Source organism: Nicotiana attenuata, unplaced genomic scaffold (assembly GCF_001879085.1).
Source record: "Nicotiana attenuata strain UT unplaced genomic scaffold, NIATTr2, whole genome shotgun sequence".
NCBI classification, from domain to species: domain Eukaryota; kingdom Viridiplantae; phylum Streptophyta; class Magnoliopsida; order Solanales; family Solanaceae; genus Nicotiana; species Nicotiana attenuata.
Window position 1 is genome coordinate 51,582 of NW_017674884.1, and position 11,232 is coordinate 62,813.

The following is an 11,232-nucleotide window of genomic DNA, read 5'->3' on the forward strand; positions in this document are numbered from 1 at the left end:
GTCCCATATTGTGGGTATTGAGTGCTGAAGCTCGGTTTGGATTCGAGACCTTGAGCGGCTCATCCGTTGTCTTCTCAACCAGGGTTTATAGGCTGTCTTGAGGCGATTCTCGATTCGAGATTCCTCCGTGCTGGTTTCCGGCTGGAGCCCTTATCAGGGATGTAGGAGATCTCTTACGAAGATTCTCCCCAAAAGAGAGGGGGGATGGCTTCTTCTTCTTGTTTGCACCATCCGATAGATGAGAGACAGAGGAACTGGATCTCGATTCGAGATCTTCGAGTTCCATCGGCCTGATATGCCGCTTTGGCTTGTTTATGCGGGGCTGCTTCTTCCTGTTTCGGCGTTTCTTTCCTTTTGGTCCATGGAAGAACTACGCGATTTTGCTATGAAATCCCCACAGACGGCGCCAAATTGTTTGCTCAAAAGTTATCGTGTGCTTTATGAGTGCAAAACAATACAAATAAGTTACGGGAAAATCATAGCAAATCGTAATAATCCATTGGACCGAGCGAAGAACATGAAAATAAGTACTCAAGGTTAGGAGAAGAAATCTTAACAGCATTTATTGATAATATTTGTTTGGTCTGCCTCTCCATGAAGAGGTTCAGAGCCTTACAATGGTGTTTTTTCTTCCCATAAGATGGGCATACTTTTCTCCTCTCTCTCTCTTTTGTGAATAGTGGTCAAGAAGCAGCCCCCTTTCTAGGGCTTCCACTCTTAGTATTTATAGATGTGAGCTTCGTGAGTTGGCAATAAATGGCCGTGGCCACGCTGAGGTTCCGTCCCCATGGGGGAGTGAATGGGTTGTGCCCTCGTAGACTAAATCAGACAAGAGTCGAATCCTGTTATGAATAAGTGGCCATACCACTTATTAATTATGGATTAGCTCAAGACGAGATTAACTCCGTTAATTATCGTGAGATCGGATTTTGACCCATACATCCATTATAGTATTGTTTTTGTCTATATTTCTCCATAATATTAAAAACGACATTGTACAACCTCTTCATATTATGGCAAATGCCCATATCGAGATTGAGATAAATCAGGAAAAAGTCAGAATAGAGCAACGAGTTTTAGAGTCTTCTCAAAAAAAAAAAAAAAAAAATCGAGATGGACAAGTGGAGATTTTGCTGCCCTCGAGATTTGGAGAATTTCACTATTTGGGACCATTATAGTATGGGGTTATGGGGCTATCATTCAAGATCCCCCCACCCCCCACCCCACACACACAGAGCTATGTCTCTCCTTTTACGTTTTCTACCTTAATTTTCTCTTGGCGTGAGCCATGAGGAAGTCTAGTACTGAGAAAAGGGGTGATCTCGTCTTGTTTGCCGAAAGAGAGGATGTTTTCGGTCCATCTTTTCTAGTCAGATAGCTTGCGATCATTCATATTGTTTTTCTACTTAATACTATATTCGTTTTATTTTATGTGATACTGTTTTTTTATTAATCATTCCAAAATTAATGAATTATAATTTTTTACATTTAAAAGGAAACACCTCATGCTAAAGAATGACACTTTTTATGACCATGTCAATTGATCTAACAACCCAGAGAACTTTTATATGTTATAATTAAATGAAATAAGAAATAAGATTGTGAAAAAATAAAATTAGAAATTTATATATATGTATGACCAAACAATTTAAGTATAAAGCCGGCCGCCAAAATATACTAGTCACAAGCAAATATACTAAACTATAGTTTCTTGAATTAATAATAGAACCACTATCAACAATATCTAAACCAACTTGGTGATGACATGTTCACTTCTTAACCAAATTGAACATGTATATAAAGGCCCCATTGTATCCTCCCAAAATATTAAAACTACCAACATTTGAGTTGCAAATTCATTCATTTCACAAAATTCCAGTACCCCTCTTAGATAATGAAAGAACTTATACAAAATAACCCCATGATTTTACTCTACTTCATTCTCCCTATCTTCGTCTTCTTCTTCTTTATTCTCTCAATATTTCGCCAAAAAAAATTTCCACCAGGTCCAAAAGGATGGCCAATAATAGGTAACATGATGATAATGGACCAATTGACACATCGTGGCTTAGCAAAATTAGCACAAAAATATGGTGGCATTTTACACCTCAAAATGGGATATCTTCATATAACGGTGGTGTCCAATCCAGATGAAGCGCGACAAGTTTTACAACTTCAAGATACCGTATTCTCTAATCGTCCTGCGACTATAGCCGTGAAATACTTATCGTACAATCGTGCAGATATGGCTTTTGCTCATTATGGACCTTTTTGGCGTCAAATGAGAAAATTATGTGTTATGAAACTTTTTAGTCGTAGAAGAGCTGAATCTTGGGACTCAGTTCGTGATGAAGTTGATTCTATGACAAGAGTTGTTGCTACTAGCAGTGGTTTAAGTGTCAATGTCGGTGAACTTGTCTTTGGAGTTTCAAAGAACACTATATACAGGTAAGAGTGGGCAAATGACACAGAGCGAGATTTAAGATTTAAATTTTATGTGTTCGTACAACAACTTCGGGTTCATATACAATACTGTCAATCAAATATTTATAGTAAATATTTAGTAGATTTCTAAATATATATACATAGAAGATCTAAGAAAAAACTAATGGATTCACGTGAACCCGTAGCTTACATGTTTCAGGTCAAAATAGAACAGGTCAAAAGGGTCATGACCAGTTCTATCCAAAGTTTGCATGGCTCAAAATGGATTGGATAAAGATGGTTTAGATAACGGGTATTAACCCAATCCGCCCAACTTGATCCAATCACATCAAATATTTATTTATTTTTATTTTACTTCATATTTTTCTCAAATTATTAGCTTAAACTCTTCAAAATTTAAATTCGAATTTGAGTTCATTTGAACATATCGTGTTACATCATTTTGATTAATTTTGACGTAATAGTTTGATAAGTCATTTCAGATTCAACCTGTTAGGTCAAGTCATTTGAACTGAATCCCGTCGAACAGATTACTGAACTGAGTTGATTTTGTCACCTCTATTTGCAGGGCAGCTTTTGGAACAAGCTCGGGCGAGGAAGATGAGTTACTTAAAATTATGCAGGAATTTTCGAAGCTTTTTGGTGCATTTAACTTAGCAGATTTTATACCTTGGCTTGGATGGGCTGATCCACAAGGGTTAAACACTAGGATGGTAAAAGCTAGGGCATCCTTAGATTGTTTCTCTGATACTATTATTGATGATCATATAAAGAGAAAGAATGAGAAGGATGATAGTGATAAAGATATGGTGGATGAGCTATTAGCTTTTTATGATGAAGAAGCAAAAGTGACTGATTCTGATGATTTACAGAATGCTCTTAGACTTACAAGGGATAATATTAAAGCCATCATCATGGTAAGTCCGAAATCTCTTAATTTTACCTTTCTTAAATTTTGTATACTAAAGAAAAGGCAGCTCGGTGCATAATGCTCCCGTATTCACGCATGGTAACAAGGTGCACAAGGTATCTCGTGTTCACGTAGGGTTCGGGAAAGCGCCTCAACACAAAGGGTGTGATGAGACAGCTTACCCTAATAAAACTATTAATGGCTGCTTATACATCTTGAACTCCTGACCTATAGGTCACACGGAAACAATTTTACTGTTGCTCCAACAAAATTTATGCACTAATGGCGTAAAATAATTTTTATATTATCAAATCATTTAAAAGATAACTGCGAAAACTACCATATTATAGTATTCTGTCTTATTTACTAAGCCCACTTAATTATTACGTATATTTATTTACAGTTATCTTTTAGGTGACACGTGTTTTATTGGTGCAGGATGTCATGTTCGGTGGGATAGAGACAGTAGCATCCGCCGTAGAATGGGCCATGGCAGAGCTAATGAAAAGTCCAGAGGATCTCAAAAGAGTACAACAAGAATTGACCAACATTGTTGGCCTCCATAGAAAAGTAGAAGAAACAGACTTTGACAAATTAACCTACTTGAAATGCTGCATTAAAGAAACTCTCCGTCTCCACCCTGTGATCCCTGTCCTAATCCACGAGGCGGCGGCGGACGCCACCGTCTCCGGCCATTATATTCCGGCAAAGTCGCGTGTTCTTGTCAATGTATGGGCCATTGGACGTGATAAAAACTCATGGGAAGATCCTGACACTTTTAAACCTTCGAGGTTTCTCAAGGAAGGTGTAGCAGATTTCAAAGGTGGAAACTTTGAGTTTTTACCATTTGGTTCCGGTAGAAGATCTTGTCCAGGTACGCACGGATTCAGAATTTAAATTTTATGGTTAAGTTCAAAATTCTAATGTGTCAAAATATTAATTCTAAATTTAATATTTAAAAGCGTTAACTATAAGTTTTTACCCTTCGGGTATGACATAAGGTCTTACCCACGTATGCAAAGACGAATTCAAAAGTTAATTTTAATGTGTTTCAAATTTAATATTTATACTTTCATTACCTCATGTTATGTCATGGCATTATTACTTTTTGAAAAAGCAGGCGGTTTTTTTCTTTAACTAGGATTTTTTTTTCAAAATTTAAATCGCTTTAATAAGTTACTATGTTGACTTATAAGTATTTTTAAAGTATTTTATAAAATACGTAAGTTTTACTTTAAAAACTCGAAGAATCATGTCCGAATTTATATAAAAAATTAAGTGTTTTACCTTTTGTACTTCAAACTCCTTCACATAAAATGGGACGGAGAAATTACTGCTTTTTAGGATATTTTTTCACAAATAAATATTTTGACTTATATATGTTAAAAATGATGAGTTCAATTGTAACACTTTAGATGTGTTTTTTCTGCAGGTATGCAACTAGGGTTGTTTGCATTGGAAATGACTTTGGCTCATCTTCTTCATTGCTTCACTTGGGAATTGCCTAATGGAATGAAACCAAGTGATGTTGATATGGACGATATTTTTGGACTTACTGCTCCTAAAGCTACTCGACTTGTGGCCGTGCCTAGTCCTCGCTTGTTGTGTCCACTTTATTAAGACATTAATTAAAAAAGAATTCTTTTCTCTTTGAAAAAGATATTCTAATTAAATAATGACTTGTAAACTCTTTGAAATAGTTTTGTGATTTATCTTGAATTTTTGTTCATTGTGATGACTTGGTATCTTGCTTGTTAAAGGAGTGAAAATGATGTAGTGCATATATATATATATATAAAAGATCTTAAGTTCAATTCGTTTTTTTCTCTCCACCAATCCACTGACTCTGCTTCTTAGACTTAAAGGAGATTTGTATTTGTGTATCTATCTCAATTAGTTTATATTTAGCTAATATTCTGAACTTATTTCAATACTTATAGCAGAGAGAAAGAAAAAGAATGAAATAGCAAATGATATAGTGCACGTCAAAAGATAACTGCTTCTTAGCTATTGGAAAATTTAAAAAAGTGTAAATTGAATCAATAATGGCGGCGATATTATATACAACCGCCCTTTTACACAAAATTATATTTTTGTCTTTCTTTTTCAATAAAATAAAAAACTCCATTATATGACCTTCCTTTTCCATAATATTATGACAAACGTCCATATCGGGATTGAGAGAAATCATGACGAAATAAGAAAAAATCAACGAGTTTTAGAGTCTTAGTAAAACATAAGGTGGACAAGTGGAGATTTTGCTATCCTCAAGGTCAATGTCTTATTGGAGGATTTCACTCTTCAAACTTGGATCAATGTTCCCCATGTATGGCGGAACCAGGATTTTTGACAACTAAATTTCTTTTTTTTTAAAATTAAAACATCACACGTAGATCAAAACTTGTATTTCTCTTATGTTAATAAGATTTAAAATTTAATATACATATATAAAGAATTTATTTTTATCCTAATTACACAATGTAACTTTTCGGAAAATGAATTCCCTTGGTTGAGGGGCGTATGCACCTTATATCATGCGCACGGGACACTGCTTGTGTAACGACCCGGCCGGTCGTTCTGAGAGTTGTAGCCCCTTTCCCCCAGTTAGTGCCAATTTTGTGCTTTACAATTGTTATATGACTTATCGGGTTAGTCGGTTCGGGTCCGGACAGATTTCGGAATGAATTAAGGCACTTAGTGTCAAAGTTGGAAGCTTAAGTTGGAAAGATTGACCGCATGTTGACTTATGTATAAATTACTCTGGAATGGAGTTTTGATGGTTCTGTTAGCTCCTTTGGGTGATTTTGGACTTGGGAGCGTGTCCGGATTGTGATTTGGAGGTTGGTAGTTGAATTAGGCTTGAAATGACGAAAGTTGGATTTTTGAAAAGTTTGACCGGAAGTGGACTTTTTAATATCGGGGTCGGATTGGAGTTCCGAAAGTTGGAGTAGGTCCGTGGTGTCATTTTTGACTTGTGTGCAAAATTTGAGGTCATCCGGACATGATTTGATAGATTTCGGCGTCGTTTGTAGAAGTTGAAAATTCCTTAATTCATTAGGCTTGAATCCGTGTGTGATTCGTGTTTTTGATGTTGTTTGAAGTGATTTGGGGGCTCGACTAAGTTCATGGTGTTTTAGGACTTGTTGGAATATTTGGTTGAGGGCCTGGGAGCCTCGGGTTGATTTCGGATGGTTAACGAATCAAGAATAGGACTTAATGCGTTGTTGAACTGGAGTCTTCTGGTGTGATCGCACCTGCTTGGCCGCATGTGTGATACCGCAGGTACATTGAGACCCATAATGGTCGTTTTTTGCTGTTGACTTATTGATTTCATTGAAATTCCGTACTCAGTCGTATTCATTCATTACATATCATATCTCAGTCTCTGTTGTTATTTATCGATATATCATATCATCATTTTCGGGCTAGTTTCATAACATTCTGAGCACGTGAGAAAGAGAGACTGGAGAGATTGATGACTAAGTGAGGCAAATGGCCTGATTATGAGTGACATTTATGGGATCGGGCACGCCGCAGCGGGCTACTGATTTATGATAGTGCTTGGGCTGAAGGAGTCCCTCCGAAGTTTGCACAAACCCCTAGTGAGCGCGATTGATTTATACTGAGGGATGGATCTTCCCTGGACATGGATCTTGTCCGAAGCATTTATACATGGGGATGGATCTTCCCCACGGGTTGGATTGGCCCTACCCAGTACTGAGCGGCTGATGGTCAGTTGAAGTATATTGTTGCTCCCAAACGCATACGCAAGTATACATGGTCGCCAAGCAATATAGGATTGTAAGTCCATATATCGTACCCACAGGGACTTGTGATTAACTATCAACTAAATTAAACCAAAAAATTAATCTATTCAAGCGAATCCTAAACTATGAATATTTAACTAAAATTAATCTAGAATAACAAATTAAGAGATTAAAGAAAACAAGTTAGCGAATTATAGAGACGAATTCAATGTGATTGAATATTCTAGAGGTATGGGTTAGCTAACAATCCCGTTGAGTTTTCCACTTAAATCATCTAATTAATTTATCTGGTTTATTGGTTGACAGGGTTAATATTGCTCGTAACCTTCTCCCGAAGTACAACTCACCTATTCAAGCTAATCTAACGCCTATATTCCTATGGAATTAGAATTAAGAAGAACGCATTAATAATTCCTGTATAGTAACCAAGCAAGGCGATTAGGTATATTCCTATCCTAATCGCAAATCTTCCCCCCCCCTCCCCCTCCCGCCCTAGAGTTAAGGTCTTGCTCTACTCAATATTATATGCAATCTAAAATTTCCTCTCCCGAGTTTAACCCTAGATTCGTAGATAGTATTCAATTGGTGATCAAGCAATCAAATAATTAAGCGCAAGATTGAGTAAATAAACCAATATGATAAAATAAAAAGAACAATTCAAGCTTCAAACTACAACGTTCATGTAGCACCCAATAACTCTAGAACAAATAAACTATGAAACTAAAAGAAGAGAAGAGAAGAAAAACTAGTTAGAAGCCACCTCCAGGCGTGATGTGTGTTCTCCCACGTGAATTCTCCTTCAAAGTATGTTAGATCTCCTCCAAATTAAGTTTAGAACCCCCTTTATACGAGTTACGGGGTCTTGGGGGCCTAAACAACCTTGTCCCGATCGAAATAGAAAACTCCCCGCACCCAGCATCCAGGCCAGCGCCTAGCGCTGGACCTGGCGCTGAAAACAGTAAGTTTTCAAGTCTCCAATTCTTTGCTGCGTTACTTTTGCTTTAACACTTACTCTTTTGTTGTCTCCACTTGGGGGGAGGGGGGGCAAAACCTAAAGGGTGTCCTGTTTTTTATATTCTTTTAATTTTCTTTCTTTTTCTTCCGCGTTTTATTCCATTATGCTCCAAATCTTTTTTATCTTCGCACTGCTTTATTCCTACACAGTTGAAATATAATATTAAGCACAAAATAATATAATTAACACTCAAAAGACGATTAAAGTATTAGAATGTGAGGCAACAATAATTAAATATATGCATTTTTGCCTAATATCATATATATTCCGGGATAGATCTTTCCTGGGTCGAATCGGCGGCCATGTACAGTACTGAGTGATTGAGCATTTCGAGAGTGTGAGCACATGAGGCTTTCAGCATGGTGCATCACATACAGCATGTGCATTGGCATGCAGAAGTAGAGAAGTTATATTCTTCATATCATTCAGATCTGATCTATCTTAGTGCATTGAGTTTTACTATTGAACTTGAAAGCATGCCTATATTTCTACACCGTGCACCTCGTGTGCAGATCCAGGTGCTTCCGGTCACGGCGACTGTTGAGTTGTGGAGTCAGGATCTTTGGAGATTATCGAGGTAGTTGCATGGCGTTCGCACACCTTGAGTCTGCTTCCTTATCTTTATTTATGTTTCAGTTATTATATATTCTCTAGACGTTGTATTAGACTATATCCCTGTATAGATGCTCATGTACTCGTTGACACCCCTGTTTTGGGAGAGATTTTGTACTGAGTTGCGAATTTTATTAAGCTATTAAAAGGTTTTCCTTAAATATTAAAAGCTTCCGCATTTTTCAAAGCTTTTATGGTGTTGAAACGGTTGAGTAATTAGCTTGCCTAGTTTCACGATAGGCGCCATCACGACGTTTTGGTTTGGATCGTGACAGCTTGGCCGAAAAAATTCCACTAAATATTTATAAGAAAGATAAAAATATTGGGATGTATAGAAAATATAATGACACCACTTTTCAGTATAATAATTTATTCATCTGTTTATTTCTTCAAATTATGAAATCGCTTTCTTAGGTAAATTTCTGCTTAGGCGACTGGTTGCAAGCCACTTGCTATATTTATGAAGAGTCAACACACATAACCAATTTAAATCTTATGTGCTTTGACTAAGTTGCTAAATGATTACCCATGTGCTTGTCAAATTAGTCATCTTTTTCGGATTTCTTTTAATTTGCTCGGATGGAGAGTGACGATAGTGGACCAAAGGATTTTAAGCAAACGACATGATTAATATATTTTCATAATTTTGTTTGTAAGTTTGAGTTTGGAACAGTAGTAGGTTTAAAGTCTTACTTCTTATTTTAAATTGATATTCGTTTTATATTATTTCGATCAGTTTCAATCAGTTGTGTATATACATACTTTTTATTAAAAAAAATGTTATTCCCACAAACAACGGTGGAGCTAGGATGTGGAATACGTGTTCGGCCAACGATCAGTAGCTTTGGTCTAAATTTTATAACTTAGAACCCAATAATTTAAATGGATTATAATTTCGAACTCATAAACTTCAAATCTTTGCTTTGTCTCTGTCCACAAACATATATATGAGAAAAAGTTCACGGAATAACAGTTTCTCAGTTCCTTAGTTTTGTGCATAGCATCTACTCCCTTTGTTATAGTTTATGTGATATTATTTCTTTTTAGTTCATTCCAAAAGGTATTAACTCTTTCTTAAATTTGAAAATAATTTAATTAAACTTTTCATTAGCTTTTGTAACCATATAAATATTACGGTATATATGTTTGAAACTATAAGTTTCAAAAGCATTACAACCACACAAATGTTATTATGACCAGGGGCAGATTTATAGGCTTAATTATGGGGCATGTGAACCCATGGTCTTTCCGTAAAATTAGATATTTTATGTATATATTTTTTAAAATTGGTATAATATTATTTGTTGGCACTCATGCTTCAAGAAGTTTAAATGATGCACTTTGTTTAAGGTTGAGTTACTTACCAAGAGGTGTAGGGATCAATTCCTACAAGATACATTTTTGTCTCCTATTTTTTAGTAGCGCACCGATGCACTATAAATTCTAGATCCGCCTCTGATTATGACTTACCGCTTACATATTGTTATGGTCTAGCATGCCATACCCTTCATACTACATGCTAAAAATAATGAGTTCAGTTAAATCGACTCCTAACACCGTAGATATATGTCTCTGCAGCTATGCAAGTGGAGTTCTTGAATGAGTTTATAGAGGGGGGAGAGGGGTTCTTTTCAAGATTTGGGATGTAACACCTACTTTTCTCTTTCTTTTTCTCTTTGAAAAGGATATTCTAATCAAATAAAGACTTGTTACATCTTTGAAATATTTTTGTAATTTACCTTTCATTTTCTCAGTATGATTGACTTGGTATCTTGGTAAGAAGTATGAAACAACAAACGATATAGTGCACGTAAAAGATAATGCTGCGCGCCTAAATTACTTGGAAAATCGAAAAAAAATAATTAGATGTAAATCAAACAGTGGTGCATATATTATGGTTAAAAAAGTGAAAGACTCCATCTTTTTGTCATACTTATAACTTTAGCTGGCTGTAAAAGTTTTTCCTTCTTGACCCTCGCGGTAACAACGATGAGAATCTATCTATATATTATTAAAAGGAGAGGAAAAAGTCCTTTCCTTAAGCCAAGTGGCAACCTAAAAAAATGCCACATGGCATAATCAGTTATTTAGTTTATAATTAGTTATTGGTTATTATTTTTTAATTTAAATATATAAGAAAATCGAAAATAATAAAATAAAATAAAAAACTACCATACATATATATATATATATATATATATATATATTAATTGGTTACTTTATTTGGATTAATAAATATAGATATCTTATAATTAAATATAAAAAAACGAAAAATAAATATATAAAAAAATAACTACCCATTCAAATTGGGTGGGAGTAGTTTCAAGTTGGACTTTTTAAATTATTTTAAAATAAAATCGCAAAAAAAAAATTAGCTAGAAAAAAAACGAAAGAAAGAGAAGAAAAACTACCCATTCAAATCGGGATGTAGTTTCAAGTTGAAGTTTTAAAATAATTTTAAAATAAAAAACAAAATTAAAAAA

At 35.4% G+C, this 11,232-nt stretch overlaps 1 protein-coding gene across 1 annotated transcript; it reads left to right on the forward strand.

Annotated features, from left to right (window-relative positions):
• Positions 1-1,793: 1,793 nt before the first annotated feature.
• Positions 1,794-5,084, forward strand: LOC109219407 (cytochrome P450 84A1-like). Its single transcript, XM_019383872.1, has 4 exons — positions 1,794-2,448; positions 3,014-3,362; positions 3,794-4,229; positions 4,788-5,084. Exons 1-4 carry the CDS (start codon positions 1,895-1,897, stop codon positions 4,973-4,975), a joined length of 1,527 nt encoding a protein of 508 aa, XP_019239417.1. The 5' UTR covers positions 1,794-1,894; the 3' UTR covers positions 4,976-5,084.
• The last annotated feature ends 6,148 nt before the right edge of the window (positions 5,085-11,232 follow it).

Excerpts from the sequence above, each read along its gene's own strand:
- LOC109219407 (XM_019383872.1), top strand. The coding sequence starts at position 1,895 with ATGAAAGAACTTATACAAAATAACCCCATGATTTTACTCTACTTCATT. Across the intron at positions 2,449-3,013 it reads TCAAAGAACACTATATACAG|GGCAGCTTTTGGAACAAGCT; the intron begins GTAAGAGTGGGC and ends CTCTATTTGCAG. Across the intron at positions 4,230-4,787 it reads CGGTAGAAGATCTTGTCCAG|GTATGCAACTAGGGTTGTTT; the intron begins GTACGCACGGAT and ends TTTTTTCTGCAG.